General features: G+C 36.4%; 1 protein-coding gene across 4 annotated transcripts in view; it reads left to right on the plus strand.

Annotated features, from left to right (window-relative positions):
• PIBF1 (progesterone immunomodulatory binding factor 1) overlaps window positions 1-17,894 on the plus strand; it is a 228,876-nt gene that overhangs the window by 188,486 nt on the left and 22,496 nt on the right. For 3 of the 4 annotated variants that reach the window (XM_004012184.6, XM_042254938.2, XM_042254940.2), the window contains one exon: window positions 6,331-6,415. The exons of the other annotated variant lie outside the window; for it this stretch is intronic. In XM_004012184.6, coding sequence (XP_004012233.3) covers window positions 6,331-6,415 — 85 coding nt within the window. The remainder of the gene's footprint in view (window positions 1-6,330; window positions 6,416-17,894) is intronic. 4 annotated transcript variants of the gene reach the window in all.

Consider the following 17,894-nt stretch of genomic DNA (forward strand, 5'->3'; position numbering starts at 1 on the left):
ATAATACTGCTGTAGTTGAGGTGGGAAATTGGTAAGAAAAAATGTACATGACGAAGGTGATCTTAAATGTGATGTGTTCGATTTCTCTTAGAAAAGCTAAATCATATCCCATTAAGGTATTCACATTCCACCTGGTAAATCAGAAGTCTTAGCCTGGAAGTAGCAATGCTACACTGATTAACAAAGCACTCCCCCAACCCCAGGGCACACAACAGCCAACCTGTGCTGTCCTTGTTCCCTAGAATTCTTTAGTGGGATGGGCCACTTGTGGAGTCAGAGCGACTTTTTAAACAGATAAAATGTACACATTTACTTAGATTCCTGTTGACTTTGCCAAGGAATTTAGGCTTTTCTGCCTCTGACCTTTTACATGAAGTAAACCATAAATTACCTCAATGTAAATAAATTCCTTTCACATCCTTAGTTGAAATTATTTTCTTACATGACACCTTATCAAAAGACTTGCTCCACTGAATAATTATTCAGATTCTTTACCTGTTCATCTCATGAGATCATTTTAATCTTTTTAAATTACAGTAGAATAATGATGCTATGTAAAGAAAGGTGTTTTAACTCATGGATGCTTCGTTAGTTGGCTTAATTATCATTAGATTTTAAAATTATTTAGAATAAGTAATTAATAAATTATTAACCAATTTAAAAAGTATAAGCAAAGAATTAGATGAGAAAGAAAATTCTTAAATTAAGTAATTAGAAAAGGTAGTTTATTTAAAAATATAGTTATTAGAGAAGATAGCCATTAAATTTAGGTTACCCAAGATATATAACCAAAAATATAAAACTACTGATAATTAACTGCATATAAGGACCACATGCTAACTGTTTGCACCAGTGGAGCTCTCTGATAACTAACTCAAAAGTGTGAATGTTGTTTTTGATGAATCAGAATAATCTTTTCCTCTCTTTTCTACCCCACCAAAAAATTGGCCTAGAATTTTATTCTTGATCATAATTTTTCAATAATGTAATAATTTTAAATCACATTGATGTTTTAAATGTCAACATAGATAACAGTTAAATATTTAAAATATTCATAACCAGCATTATTAAATTAATTCAATGAATTAACTAAACCGTTCTATAAATAGCTATTGGGAGCAGTAGAAATTAGGTCTTATCATTCACTGGGCACTTGATTATCCTAGGGAAATGGAGGAAAGAGCCCCAAAGAGAATTTTTTCTTTACATATTATAGAAATTTGTTATATTTGAAATTTTGTATAGAGTTTTGTTTTACCTTTGTAATCTTGGAGCAGGGATATATAAAAAGCCCTGTGGGAAATTTGCCTCTTTCAGAATTACCTTCAAGTAAATTTGTTTGAATATTTATTTTACTAAGAATTAGGGTAGCTAAAAATGTTTATTATAGAGAAAAATATAGCCAGCTATAGGAGAAAATTATAATGATGAACAAATTCATCCCTGGAGAAAATTAGCCATTTGTCATCTAAGAACATATTAGTTTTGTGATAGGGCCAAAATTTGAATCCAGATCTGTCTGCTTTCTAATTCCATAATCTTCACCTTTATGTTATACTGCCTCCCTATGTTCTAATCTGAATAAGAGCTAACTTTTTATTAACTAATATAATTAAGAGAAGCAAAAAAAACAAAAAATAATGCAGAATAGTAGTTAAAAGGAGAGCTTTTCATGAGTTGATAATCACTGAAACTATGTGACAGATACCTGGGGGCTTATTAAATTTTCTCTCCTGAAATATTTCATAATAAAGTCACTTTTCAAAAAACAGATTTTAAAAGGGAGGACAAGGGCAAATCCAGCTCCGTCCTTAGTTTTGAATTAGAGCAAATCAATTAAAGTCTCTGAACTCCATCCAGTACAACTTCCTGTCATGATAAAATATTACCTTTCTGCAGTGTCCAATATGGTAGCCACCAGCTACACGTGGCGATTGAGCATATGGTAAATGTTACTGAGGAACTAAATTTTTAATTTTATTTGAATTAAATTAATGCTAATGTTCATTGCCAATTTTGGCTAGCTAATGGCTTTAGTATTGGACACTATAGCCAGTTTTCTTATCTGTGAAATGAGAGTGGCACCAACAGCACCTAATTCACATGGTTAACCTGTGCACTAAATGATATAACCTTTGTAACATATATAGCACTGTTCCTACACTTTAAAATGCTCAATTAATGTTTGATATTATTAGTATTGTCTTATTTTTAACATATTTTTATGTTGAAAATATCTTTAAAATGAGAAATAACATTTCTCAAAATATGCTGAATCTTGACAAAAATATGTTTAGTTGCTAAGTCATGTCCGACTGTTTTGCCACCCTATGGACTGTAACCCACCAGGCTCCTCTGTCCGTGAGATTTCCCAGGCAAGAATACTGGAGTGTATTGCCATTTCTTTCTCCATGACAAAAATTAGGACTCCCTTAATAACACCAACAGTAAGTAATCATAAGAACTATGCCAATTATGGAGTTAAACAAACAAAAAAAATTTTATGTGCTAAACATCTGAGACCTTTAAAGCTGTCTGTGTTTCATAAATTTATTATATATTATTTTAGTAGACTCTGAACTGATATTTCACAGGATATGAAGTCTTGCTCTTCATTGAAGCAATTATCTTCTAATGTGAAGAGTTACGGTGCTTTCAGCATTTTAATTATGGCTTTCAAGATGCTGTAGATGGACCCTGATGTCATGGATGAAAAGATGCCATACAATACACAGCCCAGTCAACAAGTCAGACACAGCAGGTTAGGTCACATTCTGCCTACCATCACCCTGACTCTGAGCCAGTGGCATTTCAAATAGAGTAGAATTATCCTGAGCTTCAAGTACGTATCAGCCTGGTTTTTTTCTCATGGTAAATGCATCTGTAAAAATATAGATATTAATGTGAACATCAAAGGGTAATTGTGAAAATTAAATGAAGTAGCATATAAAAAGCAAAAGCTTCCGGCACACAAGAGAAACTCAGTAAATGTTACCTCCCTTCCTCTTGTACTTCATTAATTCGAACTTTAAACATTTGATGACCCATCCAAAAAGATGACTAAGTGATCATGTTCTTTGAAAATTCCTGTTTGTTTTTGCTGGGTGTGGATTTTAATTGTAAAGAATATTTACATAAACTGATTAATTTGTAAATATTTCTCTAGCTTATACAATATAACCTTCTTTAAAGAACTAAATATAATTTTATCATTTTTCTGCAAAATAAGGCAGTATCACTATGTCACACCCACAACTTGCCAGTTTAGCTATTGATACAATTTATTCAGTGCCTAGAAAGGTTAGAGTAAATATGCACTAAAATGAGACTGTGATAAACATGTTAATAGCTAACACTTGAGATATCACTATTCACTGTCATTAAAGGAATAATCTGTTCTAAATGTAGTCTTTTTAACAATCCATCAATCCACAAGACAGTCTGAGTTATATAGGTTTGATCTATAGGTCAGGACTGAAGGAAGCATGGAAAGAGAATAATTAGCATAAATTTTGTTTTTCTGTTGTCAGTTTCCATTTTTTGTTAACTAGTCATTTAGAAGGAAAAGACTACTTAGGCTTATAAGACTAAGCCAGAGTATATTGATCCAGGAAGTTAAGGAACAGTATATCAGGAATATGTTTTCATACAGCAGGTGAAAGAGAGCCATAAACATGAATTTCTGAGTAATAATTAACAGTGAATTGAACAATTATGGGTGTAATATACCATTCACCGTAGATGTGCTTATAAGGAGATTTGTTTCGTAGTTGCTTTATGAGTCACGCATAGAAGCTTTGTATTTTTAAGGGTAAGTTTCCACTGTTATGAAATGTCCTATGGAGATTAAACTTCCATTGAGTAATTACTGTGTGTGGAAGAACACAGAATATAGTAATCATCATATTCACTTTTAGAGACCCATGTGTTGGAAGTGGTCTCCATTGTGAGTTAAGAAAGACAAGGCTAAGACTGAGAATATACACCCAAGGGGCTTCCCTGATGACTCAGTGGTAAAGAATCTACCTGCCAAGGCAGGAGACCCAGGTTCAATCCCTGGGTCAAGAAGATCCCCTGGAGAAGGAAATGGCAACCCACTCTAGCATTCTTGGCTGGAAAATCCCATGGACAGAGGAACCTGGCAGACTGCAATCACAAAAGAAGCAGACACGACTGAGCAACTACATGTCTGTGGAGCCAGCGTGTCGCAGAGTTGCTTTGTAAGCCAGTTTATCCACTTGCCTTTTATTCCATATTATATGGTTATTTTTGTTACTTAAGTATGAAATATTTACTTTATTCTAAAAAAATTAGGCACTACATATGAAGCATTTCTAATGAATTATTCGGTCCAAATCCTTTGATTACATCAACGTTCCATTCCTATTACACTGTACTTTACTTATGGGCCTGTTGATATTTGAGAGCCTGTCTTTATGTCTTTGTATGCACGCCCCTGTGTGTACTACATGGAGTACATGTCTACATTCTGTGTTGGGGGGGTACATGTATATGAATATGTAAATGTATATGAGTATGTATATGAACACATCTATTCTTTGAAAATTCCTCTTCGTATTTATTGGACATTTATTTTCATTTTGAAAAATATTTTGTCTTCTTAGCTAAAGATAGAATTTTAAAGTTACAGAAACACCTGATCCTTTACCATTTTGGGGGGTACTCAAGCAGAACACGGCACTCGATTTCCTTTATATCTAGTTTTTTTCAACTCCTCGGCTCAGTAGGATCTCTGGCGCCTAAATACAAAAGTCTGTTTGTTTTCCTGTTGAGGTGCTTACCTTTATTGACGTTTAATTACCATTTTCCTCTTATGACTCTTATCTAAATCAGTTACACAGTATAGCATTTATGTAGAGGTTTGTGTTCAGGGTTTTATATAATCATTCATTAGATAATTCACATGTCCCTTTGACATACATGAGCATCATTTCCACTTTAATAGATGTGAATACTAAGGTTCAGTGGGGTGGTATTTGTGGTGCATTATACTACACAGTTGAATCTGGCACAGTTGGAAATGGAAGTCAGAATTGCATCTAGTCTTTCGTCTCAGAGGACACACTCTGATGCTTCCTTGGGGAAGTTCTGTTACTAGGAAGAGAATTTGAATTTCTCTGTTCTCAAGTCCTTGGAATTAACAGTTCTCCCAGAACACCTACTGCTATTCCTTGAGTTTAAAAAAAAAAACTCCCCCTAATATTTTAAAAATTGGTGGCTTTCCATTTTCTTAAAGTATAACTTAAAACATCCTACCTGTTCAGCAGACAATTCTCGTTAACTTTACCGTCTCAGATTCTGTTTTGACATTCAAGGAATTGTGCTTCTTCAATTCATTGTTGCTTTTCTTAATCCTGGTTGCAGTACTGTCTGAATAGACTCACCCCAATGGCTTTCAAAGGATATTTAATGGTTCTAATTAATTCTTATATGTTGAATAATAAAACTCCAGACAGTGTAAGATAAGCCTCAGATATTTATCTTTTCAAATAATAATGTGTCCTTACAATTAGGCTTGTCACCCTTTCCTATCAGAAAATAGGTCATTTCAAAGAAAAATCCACAATGCAGACTTAGAAATTAAAGACTGAACTAAGAATATGGAGGCAAAAATTGTTTTCCTGAGTTTACTATAGACCAAATATCTAATTTATCTCAGTTATATACCTGGTAATTTAGTATGTGGCTTCCCTGGTGGCTCAGAGGGTAAAGCATCTGCCTACAATGCGGGAAACCTGGGTTCAATCCCTGGGTCGGGAAGATCCCCTGGAGAAGGAAATGGCAACCCACTCCAGTACTCTTGCCTGGAGGCTACAGTCCATGGGGTTGCAAAGTCGGACATGCCTGAGAGACTTCACTTTCACTTTCTTTCACTTTCAAATTATAAAATATACTTTCAGTTTTAAGGATAAATGTTATAATTTGACTTTCAGTGTCTCAAATTTTAATATGGTGCCATATGTACTTTCTTTTTACCTTTTATATAAGTCCCACTTCATCTTTTTACATTTCAGGAGTAACCAGTCATCTTTGAAAAAACACTAGTTGTATGCCCCCACTAGGCAGAAAAGTATTCTATGAAAATGTCTCAGTCACATTGTCAGATTGAAAAATTATTCTTATAAAATAGGTAGGCCAATGATTGAATCAAACATTGTAGTCACTGATCTGATATCTTTATGAACTATAAATTTAATTTTTCTTCAATTCAAATCATCAAATTTGTCTTTAATCTTCTACAATTTCTTATTTGTTAAATTTGTACTAGCATGACAGTTTTTTTAAACTTGGTGTATTTTTTCCCCCTAGCAATTTAAATAAAGAAAAGTCAGCTTTGCAGCAAATGAAGGATCAAATGGCATTAGATTTGGAACAACTTCTAAATCATCGTGAGGTACTTTTTCCATTTTGTCTTACTTTTTAACACTTTAGGCTTTTTCAGAATCAAATTGGGTTGAGATTATTGGATCCCAGTTGCCCATATTCATTATGAGTTAATTCTTATTCCTGGAATTCCTAATTCTTTATGGCCCCTTATTGCCTTATGCATATCTCTGTCATTGAATTTCCATGTTATTTAATAATCATCTGTGTTACACCTTTCTCCCTCTAGACTGTAAATTTCTTTAGTGTACCTCTTTGTCTTGTTTATCATTCTGTAGCCAGTGCCTAGTGTACAATATTTGTGTTGAACTTTAAAAGCCATAAGTTTTCTTTAATTTCTTCCTCATGAAAAATCTTTTAGACTTAATACAATCCCTATTTTATAAAAGAAGTAAATGAGTTTTAGGGGGTTTGCCTAGAGCCAGATGGTCACTGGGATAACCTCAGTTTTCTTCCTCATTTTTAAAGTCAGATTTATTGAGATATAATATACAATAAAATTCACCCTTTCTAGCATACAATTCTGTTAATTTTGTTAATGTGCACAGTTTTGTAACCATCACCACAAGCAATATATAAGACAGTTTCATCATCACAGAAAATTCCCTCTTGAACCCTTTTCCCCAACTCCAATCTGAGCAACCAGTGATCTATTTTCTATCCCTGTAGTTTTGCCTTTTCCAACAAAAGGTATTATCCTTTCACAGAATGTCAAATAAATAAAATTATCAGGGAATTTTCCTGGCAGTCCAGTGGGATAGGACTCTGCGCTTTCACTGACAGTGAGACAAGTTCCGTTCCTGGTCAGGGAACTAAGATCCCACAAGCCAAGTAGTACAGCCAAAAAAGGAAATAATAACAACAATAATAAAATTATTGGTCTTTTCAATCTGGGTTTTGTTCAGTTGCCATAAAAAGATTCATTCGTGTTGTTATAAATATTAGTAATTTGTCCTTTTTATTGCTGAGTAGTGTTCCCTTGTAGGGATATACCACAGTTTGTTAATCCGTTTGCAGTTGAAGGTCATTTGCGTCATTTCCATTTGGGAACACTTAAAAATAAAGCTGCTGTACACTGTTGTGTATATGTTTTTATGTAAATAAAATTTTCCTTTTCTCTTGGTAAATATCAGGAGCAGGATTTCTGGGTCATGTGGAAAGTGTATGCTTAACATTGTAAGAAACTGCCAGACTATTTTCCAAAGTGACTATGTCTTTTGCATTCCCACCAGCAACAAGTGCCAGTTCCAGTGGCTCTGCATTCTCACCAACAGTTGGTATCATTAAGCTTAGTTTTTTAATCCATGAATTTTTTCCACTGTACTATCACTGCCTTGTCTTAGCCACGTTTTTACCATTTTGCAGTCCTAACAGAGAAAGAAATGCTCAAAGCAGATCATTGGTTTATAAGTATCCTGAAGACATTGCTTCCTAGTCTGGAAAAGATATATCAGGTATTTGGGAAGAAATTTTTGGAAGGAAATTATTGAGAGAGATGAAGCAAAGAATATTCCTAGAAACAACTTAAAGATACATATCCTAGAAATAATGTCAAGGGAATTGGGAGACTGTCTTTATCTTAGAAATGGCCTTTGGAGTGAGTTCTCTTAAAGGTGTATTTTATGTGATGGGTGAAAAGGATAAGAAAGTGTCCCTGGGCTAGATTTTAGAGATGATTTTTAGGTAGATAAGTAGACCTGACAACAAGTTACAGAGTAGAGAAATTTCTGAAGATACTTATTCTTTTTTCCGACTTTCAGCATTCCAGGCCTTATCTACTATTACTTGTGTCCTAGGATTCTGATTTCAAATAGTTGTTGCCTCACTGTGGAAGCCAGATTTATTCAGTATATGTATCATAACAAAAGTTTTTAAAACTGAATATTTAAGAAGTAGTAGCTACAGAGGTCCATTGTCATACCAAAAGCTTTTTTTTTTTTTCCCCCAAAAAGCTGCATAATAGATAATGTATTTAGAATGGCAAGTCTCATTTGAATTTAGAGAATTATGCTCAACTCTGAAAAATATATGAAAGCCTTCATTTATATATTTTGTATGTCACACTTGGAATCACATTATTCATGAGTCCAAATAAAAGCTCTAAGTTTTAATAGCGGGTTGATACTTGAGTAGGTTTAAAGGAAAATTTGTCTAAACATAAAAATTAAATACTAGCAAGGTGAATTAAGTTGACAGCTACCGCATGGCATCAATGAAGTTTGTAAGTATACACATCTAATTAAATAATTATCAGTTAATTTGCATGCATTTGAGATTTCTTCATTTTGGTATACAAATAATCCAACATTATGACTTTTCTTTATGCCAAACAGTCAAAGAAAAGTAGCTTTTCTTTCTCCCCAAAGCAAAATAAAAATTCAAGTTTAATGAAACAAATCTAATATAAGCTTGTAATCTTTTCTAAGAAATGGTTTAAGGAATTCCCTGATGGTCTAGTGTTTAGGACTCCGAATTTTCATTGCCAGGGGCCTGAGTTTGATCTGAAGTCCGGGAACTAAGATCCCACAAGCCTCCTGGCCAAAAAAAAAAGAAGAAGAAGAAGAAAGAAAGAAACAGTTTAGCACCAACTTGCATCACGTGTACAGCATGCATGCTCAGTCACGTGTGACTCTTTGCAACCCTGTGGACTGTGTCTCCCCCGGCTCCTCTGTCCACGGGATTTTCCAGGCAAGAGTACTGGAATGGATTGCCATTTCCTACTCCAGGGACCCTTCCCAACCCAGGGTTCAAACCCACATCTTTTGTATCTCCCAAATTGGCAGGCAGATTCTCTACCACTGCATTACCTGGGAAACCCTTATAATGTATGCACACCCAAATGCAAATGCAGAAGGCTTCTATGGAAAGAAAATAGCCTGTAACCTAGGAATATGCTTGAACATTCCTTTGAACATTTACCTGATGAAACAGAATCTGCAAGATTGATTTATTCATTTTATGACTCTGAGGGTGACATGCCCAGAACACCCAGTAGATAACAGTTGAATAAGAATAACTCTGATAAATAAGTCAAATTTATTGAAAGTGAAAATCTGGACTGAGACTAAGGGGAGGGCAAACAGTCACTGAGGGCACAAAATAGTGGAGGTGCCCCCTCAGGGGCATGCCCAGTGCAGGGCTGGCAGCTGAGAGCTTGCCTCACCCTTGTTAGGACCCTGTGAAAATGATCTAGCATGAGTCATTGATTCAATCAGGCAAATTTTCTCAGTTTAAATAAGTGATTCATAAAGAGACCAAATGAACATTTAAAGTGTTTCATATTCTTTTTTGCATTGGACAGGTCTTGCTTTAATTTTAAAAGTGATGTTACTTAGTTCTGGTAAGACTGTGTGTGTGTGGTAATAATACGAAATGAGATCCCCACCTCATTTACATAGTTATCAAATATGTGTTACATGAAAAAAAGAAAATGAGTGGGATAGTCCTGGGCTGACAATGCTAGGATAGGTGAGGCAGGGTTTTTCTTTTCTGTATTGGTCTTAGCTCAAAACGTCAGGTTAAAACCTCATTCACATTAGTAGTTCAGTTGTGGTCTTAAGAATTTCCAGGAAGAATAAAATCGATAGTGGTCTCTTATTCTATTAATTTTTAGAATTGATACATTCACAAACCGTTGTGTGTATTTGGAAAGTGTATTGGGTTACTTTTATTCTCATCTTTTCTTTAGAGAAAGTGTATTAACCTAATAAAAAAATGTTAAGAAAGGATTGTTGTTTAGTCACTCAGTTGTGTCTAACTCTCTGTGACCCCCAGGGACTACAGCCCACCAGGCCTCTTTGTTCATGGGATTTCCCAGGCAAAAATGCTGGAGTGGGTTGACATTTCTTCCTCCAGGGGATCTTCCTGACTTGGGGATCAAACGTGCGTCTCCTGTGTTGCTGGCAAATTCTTGTCCACTGCGCTGCCAGGGAAGCCCTACTGAGCCTATGCTTTAGAGCCTGTGAACCTCAACTACTGAGCCCATATGCTGCAACTACAAAAGCCCCTGCACCCTAGAGCCGGTACTCTGCAGTGAGAGAAGCCTGATCGTCACAGTGAAGACTAGCCCCACTCTCCACAACTGGAGAAAACCCAACCCATCACAGCAGTGATGACCCAGCACAGCCAAAAATCAATCTTATTAAAAAAAAAAAAAAAAAAAGACACAATTTAATGTCATGATCTCTGCCTTTATAGAAGATCAGAACAAAATCTGGTGCCATTTTTCTTTGTTTTGTGAAACTTTAGGGACCTACTAAGTGCTTCCATTTATATTATATAATTTAGTGTTTGCTGCTGTCCCCTGAGATAAGTATTATTGTCCCTACTTTTACAGATGAAACTGATGCTGAGTAACTCATGGTTAAGTAACCCAACCATGCTTACATACTTACTGTTAAAACTTTTTTATTTTTCTGAAACAGAAGCTTATGATCCTTATTAGTCTCATTTAGACAAAAATCTCATGATGAATTATTGTTTGTGTGAGTTCCAGAAAATTTTTGCCGCTGTAGATGAAGCTATATGCTTTTTTTTTTTCCCAGAAAATGAGAACTGTGTAATTTAACGTGTTTCCTTTTTGTCTTAGTTGACAGAAAACTCAGAGCTAAATATCTTTCCAGGTGTTGTAATCTTTTTCTTTTCTTTCACTTTCGATGCTTCAAAGTAGCTTTTTCTTTATCTTTCAAGTGGAATGAAGTCTTTTTTACCCTTCAATGCCTCCATTTATACTAAGACCTTTTATGTATAAAAATATAATATATAAATCTTAAATAATTAGGTTTCTAAAAATATAAAGGAAAAGACCAACTAACATGATCTCACTTTTAGTTAACAGTATCAGGGCTTCAAATTCAACATTCAGTTTTGAGTATAAGAAATATGATTCCTTAGAGTGACTTTTCTTATTTCATCATATGTCCTTAGAATCTAAGCTTTCAAGAGCAGGAAAAATATCTTTAATCAGCTAAATATCTAGTAAAATACTGAGCATAATTTTAAGAAGTGGATGTAAAAGCTCTTCTTTACATTCTTTAAATTCTAACTGTGTTAGGGACAATGGTAAGAGCTCCTCTTAGGAAACTTTTCAGTGTTTTATTGAGCAATAGTTGGTATCATGAGCTTAAACTGGTGATATTGGTGTTCAACAAAAATGAACCAATTTGAAAACTATTTAGAATGCAGAATCTCGGGGCTCGGTGATTGATTGGATTTAGGGAATGATGAGAGAAGGAATGAGAATTGATGCCTGGGGTTTTGGCTTGTGTCCTGGGTTTATGGTGATGCTACGAAGGCCATAGGATGAATAAGTTTGGGAAAGAACTCAAGAAAATATCTAAGTGGATCTATTCAGTAGAGAGTTTGAAATGTAGGTTCTGGAGTCCAAGGAAGAGAACTTACCTAGAGCTAGAGATTTGAGAGTCAAAGCATAAACATGGTATGTACACAGAAGCAGATAGAAAGAACTAGTGAAGGTGTATAGAGTGAGAACAGAGAGGGGCCTAGGACAGAGTCCTGATGAGTACTAATAGTTTAGAATAGGCAGAGCAAAAAAAGCTCACAATAGAGTGAGGAGTGATCAGAGAAATGGCAGGCACATCAGGAAGAGTGGATCCCTAAAGCCAGAACCATTCAGTAGGGAGTAGGTTGGCAGCAGTGGCTTCAGCTGCCAAAGGGCCAGGTCAAACAAAGATAAAAAAGAAAGTATCATTTGGATTTAAAAAAATGCTAAAACAAAAAGCAGTTTCAGTGGTGCTAAAAGGCAGATTTCAGTGAACTGGTAAATGCATAGAAGTTGAAAAATAATAATAGAAAAAATAAACAACCCTCTGAATAAAGATTGTGGCCACAAAATTAAAAGATGCTTGCTCTTTGGAAGAAAAGCTATGACAAACCTAGACAGCATGTTCAAAAGTAGAGACATCATTTTGCCAACAAAGGTCTGTATAGTCAAAGCTGGGATTGTTCCAGTAATCATGTACAGATATGAGAGTTGGACCATAAAGAAGGCCAAGTGCCGAAGAATTGATGTTTTCGAATTGTGCTACTGGAAAAGACTCTTTTAAGTCCCTTCAACTACTGGAGCAATTTGGCCACATGATGCAGAGAGCCAGCTCATTGGAAAAGACTCCAATACTGGGAAAGATTGAAGTCAAAAGGACAAGGGGGTGGCAAAAGATGAGATGGTTAGGTAGCATCACCAACTCAATGGACATGAATTTGAGCAAATTCCAGGAGATAGAGCAAACTCAAGGAGCCTGGCATGCTGCAGTCTATGGATTTGCAAAGAGTTGGACATGATTTAATGACTGAACAACAACTGTTTAAGAGAATATAAGGTGGTCAGGGAGGGAGCATGAGATCAAGGGCTTTTACCTTCCTGAGTTGGAGAGTATACAGCCTAACTGGTGATAGGAAGGAGCCAAACAGAGGGAGACACTGAAAGTTCAAAAGAGGATGATCAATTGAGCAAAAGTGCTGGGAAAGGAAGAGATCCAGGATGAAATGATGGGATTTAACTTTAGATAGGAGCGGGCACCTTTTCCATTTTGAAAAGGAGAAATAAAAATTATGTTAAAAGTAACTTAGTAGGTTTAGTGGCAAGAAATTAGGAAGTTCCCATTTAATGGCGGTTTTCTAATGGCAAGACAGGTGATAGGATCAGAATTTGGTTTTTTATTTTATTTATTTTTGACGGTGCTGGGTCTTCTTGCCTGCATGCAGACTTTCTCTAGTTGCAATGAGCAGGGGCTTTTCTTCATTGTGGTATGCAGTCTTCTCATTGTGGTGGCTTCTCTTGTTGCAGAGTACAGGCTCTGGGTAAACGGGCTTCAGTAGCTGCAGCTTGGAGGCTCGCTAGTTGTGGCACATGCGCTTTAGTTGTTCCACAACATGTGGAATCTTCCCAGGCCAGGGGTCAGACCTGTGTCCCCTGCATTATCAGGCAGATTCCTATCCACTGTACCACCAGGGAAGTCCCTGTTGATTTTTTTTTTTAGCCATACCGAGCAGCGGTGTGTGGGATCTTAGTTCCCCAAATAGGGATCAAACCCTTTCCCCCTGTAGTACAAGCATGGAGTCTTAATCACCAGACCACCATGGAAGTCCTAGGATCAGAATTTTGAGAAAAATACAGATTTTAAATAGCTGTATAATAAATGAGTGATGTGTATTACAGACATAACAAATAATTGCCAAGGTGAGATGTCATATGTTCATTGTAGTACCATTCTGTGTAATTTTTCTCTAGCAGCTTACACTCAGCATGCTAGGTGCAAGCATGGAGAAGGTAAGCAGTTGGTCTGATCCAGAATTACAAATGTATATGTTCAGCTCTCGTTAACTTGTAAGGCTGGAATTACCTTTATATTCTTTATGTCACATATTTTGAAATACTGTGGAAAAATATAGCAATCAAACAGACAAGATAGCTCTGCTACTTAGTAACTGTGGATTCTTAAGACAATAATTTAACCCCTCTAAACTCAGAATTGTATGAGAATTAAACAATGTAGTGCTTTTCTGACACATAACAGTAACTCAGTAAATGTAGGTCCTTTCCCTCTTTTCCTTCCTTTTCAAGAATCAATTCAGATGTTATCTATTCTTTGAAGCCCTTCATAACTCAGTAAAGAAAAACTTGTTTTTTAAAATCTCTTTCCCACAACTCTAGAAATATTTGTATTAATATTCCTACCACTATATATCATCGGAGAAGGCAATGGCACCCCACCCCAGTACTCTTGCCTGGAAAATCCCATGGATGGAGGAGCCTGGTGGGCTGCAGTCCATGGGGTTGCTAAGAGTCGGACACGACTGAGCGACTTCACTTTCACTTTTCACTTTCATGCATTGGAGAAGGAAATGGCAACCCACTCCAGTATTCTTGCCTGGAGAATCCCAGGGACAGGGGAGCCTGGTGGGCTGCCGTCTATGGGGTCGCACAGAGTTGGACACGACTGAAGCAACTTAGCAGCAGCATATATCATAATTACACATGTGTCTTGCCGATGAAGCACCTAGTTTTTCTTTGTGTATTAGCCCTTAGCACAGTATTTAGCACATAGTAAGTATTCAGTTGGGCTTCCCAGATTCAGTGGCTCAGTGGTAAAGAATCTTCCTGCCAGTGCAGAAGATATGGGTTCAGTCCCTGGGTGGAGAAGATCCCCTGGAGGAGGAAATGGCCACCCATCCCAGTATTCTTGCCTAGAGAATTCCATGGACAGGGGAGCCTGGTGGGCTGTAGTGCATGGGGTCGCAAAGAGTCAGGCACGACTGCGCAACTGAACGTACACACAGTCATGTCCAAGTATTCAATTAAATGTTTGTTAAACTGTAATCTTTTTCAGTCTTCAATAATAATTTCACTGAGTGAGTGTGAGTGAAAGTCACTCGGTCATGTCCAACTCTTTGCAACCCCATGGACTATAGTCCATGGAATTCTCCAGGCCAGAATACTGGAGTAGGTAGCCTTTCCCTTCTCCAGGAATAATTTCACTAGAAGCTGTCAAATTGAGGGCTTTAGAAACCAACCTTTAATATATTCACGTGCTCCCCCCTCATACATATATATTTGTGGAATATAATACATCTGTTTCTAAAACCTGAACTTCAGACTTCCCTGGTGGGCCAGTGGTTAGGAATATGGCTGTCAGGACAGAGGATGTGGGTTCGAAGATGCGTGGTGTGTTAAGATTCCATGTACCGTGGAGCAGCTGGGCCCTTGCGCCGCAACTGCTGAGCCCAAATGCCCTAGAGCTTGTGCTCCACAACATGAGAAGCCCGTCTACCACCACTAGAGAGGAGCCCCCGTGAGCCACAACTAGAGAAAGCCCACCAGCACCAATGAAGACCAAGCACAGCCAAAAATAAATAAAATTTAAAAAAATAAAACAAGCTTCTTCTACCCTTTCACCCAGTGCTTCTGTCAATAATCTCTCTCAAGGTCCACAAGCATTTCAGTTAGTATTTAACCAGAACTTAACCAACCACTTCTTAGTAAGTGCCTAGAATGTGCAAGGCCTCACACTTGCCTGAATGTTGGCCTAACTCCCACGGTTCCAGATAACTTGCCTCTTACTGTGATGTGTGTCACTTAAAAAAAAAAAAAAAAAAACCCTGCAGTTAGCCAGGTTTCTGCAAAATGAAGTCACGGTATAATTATCATTCTTTTATGGTATGTTTATGTTCCAGGACTAACTCCTATGTTCTTTGTGATTTCTCGGAAAGTTTCAGGGACGTTTCGGCATCACAAGTGCCCCTGAGGCAATCCACTTCATAAAGGGCTCAAACAAATTACATATTTCTATATGTGTGTCATTCTTTTTGGTTCATACTTAACTATTTTGAAATTTCCTTAAGAATACCTTTTTACATGTTTTTCTTAGACACCTATGTAGTTAAATTTTACAGTCAGAACAGTCATCATGACTTAAAAAAAATACTGTGTGGGTAAGTTAATTTTTCTTTAAATGAAGATGTAATTATTTCTCAGATTGATACACTTCTCATCGTAGTGTGCTCTTCAAGTTCAAATTTGTTTTTGATTTCCTAGATGTAAAAGAGTATTTTAAAGGTAATTATTGTAGTGGAAAGCTAAAACATATATAGTATAAGTCATATTTTCCCTATAAAATTTGAGAATGCTTATTTTTTCCACACAAGGGTATGTGAATTTAAGTCTGAGGAAATACAGAGAGTAAAATATTGCAAAAAATACTCATTGCAAGTGTTGGATTTAAATAGACTTGAAGTATGACTAAACTAAACCTACTATGTAAAAGTGTAATAATATAACTTCTTCCTACCAAAATATTTTAATTGTTTTCAGCCCAATTATGTTATAACTAAAATATCCAAAGAGCCCTGTGACGGCCTTATACCCAATTGACAGAAGCAGCAACTGAATGTTTCCTCTCCTCAATTTTGAATTGCCTAAAGACACACAGTTTTTGTTTAAGGTTATACTCTGTAGACCTCCATGTTTATGTGGACTTGCACTAAACTTAACAGAACTAGGTCAGATTATTTTGATTTTCTTAAGTACCTTGGCTTCTTTTTTAATCTTTTCATCATCAGGTTTAAAATTACAAATACCCCTGTTGTGTCCTGCAGGTAAAATTCTGTCTTGGGTGAAACATTCTATCTCATCATAGAAATACCTTATTTGTGTACATATGCCCTTTTAACAGTTTTTGCATCATACTTTCACATCTATTATGTATCACATAGACCTTTCATTTTCTCATTTTAGGTTTGTTTTGTTTTGTTTTGTTTTTAAAGAATGAAATGTGTATTTTTCCCACTACATTTTAGAAGTTTGGTATGTTTCCTTTTAAATAGTAAGTACACTTCTCTGACCTTTTTTTATCAGTAAGGAACAAGTGAATGACCTCTTGCTATCATTTCTAACCCTGTGTTTTTATGACTCTTAGGCTAGCAGCTGTTTATAACAAACTAAACAATTCTTGGGTATAAGGACACGCACAGAACAAACTGCAAAGCTATTAAAATAAGTCTCTGGAAATATGTGTTGGCCAGGAGAGAATATTAACAGTGAAATGAGATGATTATGGTCTTCTTTGGCAGTATTTTAATTTAAACTTAGGACATCTATATCCCGTATCAAGTCGCTGACACTGAAGGAAGACTGGGAATGTAACATGGAGAAGTTCGGGCACTGGAGTGAGTCACACTCCAAACACCGAAGAGTCTCAAAGAGCCTGGAGTCTGAAATTAATGATGGAAATCAACAAGAATTTACATCAAAACCTACCAGATTATACTGAAATAATAAAAGCCAGAAAGACAACAGCTAGATGAATACTGGTACAGAAGGAAAAGCCAGGTACAAGATGACATGTATACCAGAGGCAAGGCCGTTAAAAGTCCAAGGTGAAATTTGGTAATCAGATCAATGAAGGGATCTGCACAAACCAATCAGAACAGAATTGAGGTTCCCACACTTCTGTTTTCAGTCATCAGTAGCAGTAGCCTACTTCAGTGTGTAATAATGCTAGCTTCTTCTACCTGCCTCACTGTTGAGGATGACCTTAAGATTATATCCAAGTTCAGGAAAGAATGTTGTTAGTGATTAGTTATGTCCCCTAGGCTATGACAGCACAATTGTGTCTCATTTACTAAATCCTTGAGCTCTCACTAAGCTTTCCATGTTAGATAAGAGTATGACTCCAAAAATATTTATCATCTGAAATGCATTAGAATAAGGAGTAGATAAGCCTTATTCTTCTCTGTTCTGGCCAGGACTTCATTCTGTTGTAGACTTAAAACTTTGAATACTTACCAGGAGGTAATCAGAGGAAAAGAATCAAGATGATAAAAGAATTCCATTCAGCCAAGAGAGATTAATGGATTTGGGGGTGTTTAGAGAAGAAAACTGAAGCTCCAATACTTTGGCCACCTGATGTGAAGAGCCACCTTATGGGAAAAGACCCTGATGCTGGGAAAGTTTGAGGGCAGGAGAAGGGGAT

The sequence above is a fragment of the Ovis aries genome, chromosome 10 (genome assembly GCF_016772045.2).
Source record: "Ovis aries strain OAR_USU_Benz2616 breed Rambouillet chromosome 10, ARS-UI_Ramb_v3.0, whole genome shotgun sequence".
In the NCBI taxonomy this organism is placed as follows: domain Eukaryota; kingdom Metazoa; phylum Chordata; class Mammalia; order Artiodactyla; family Bovidae; genus Ovis; species Ovis aries.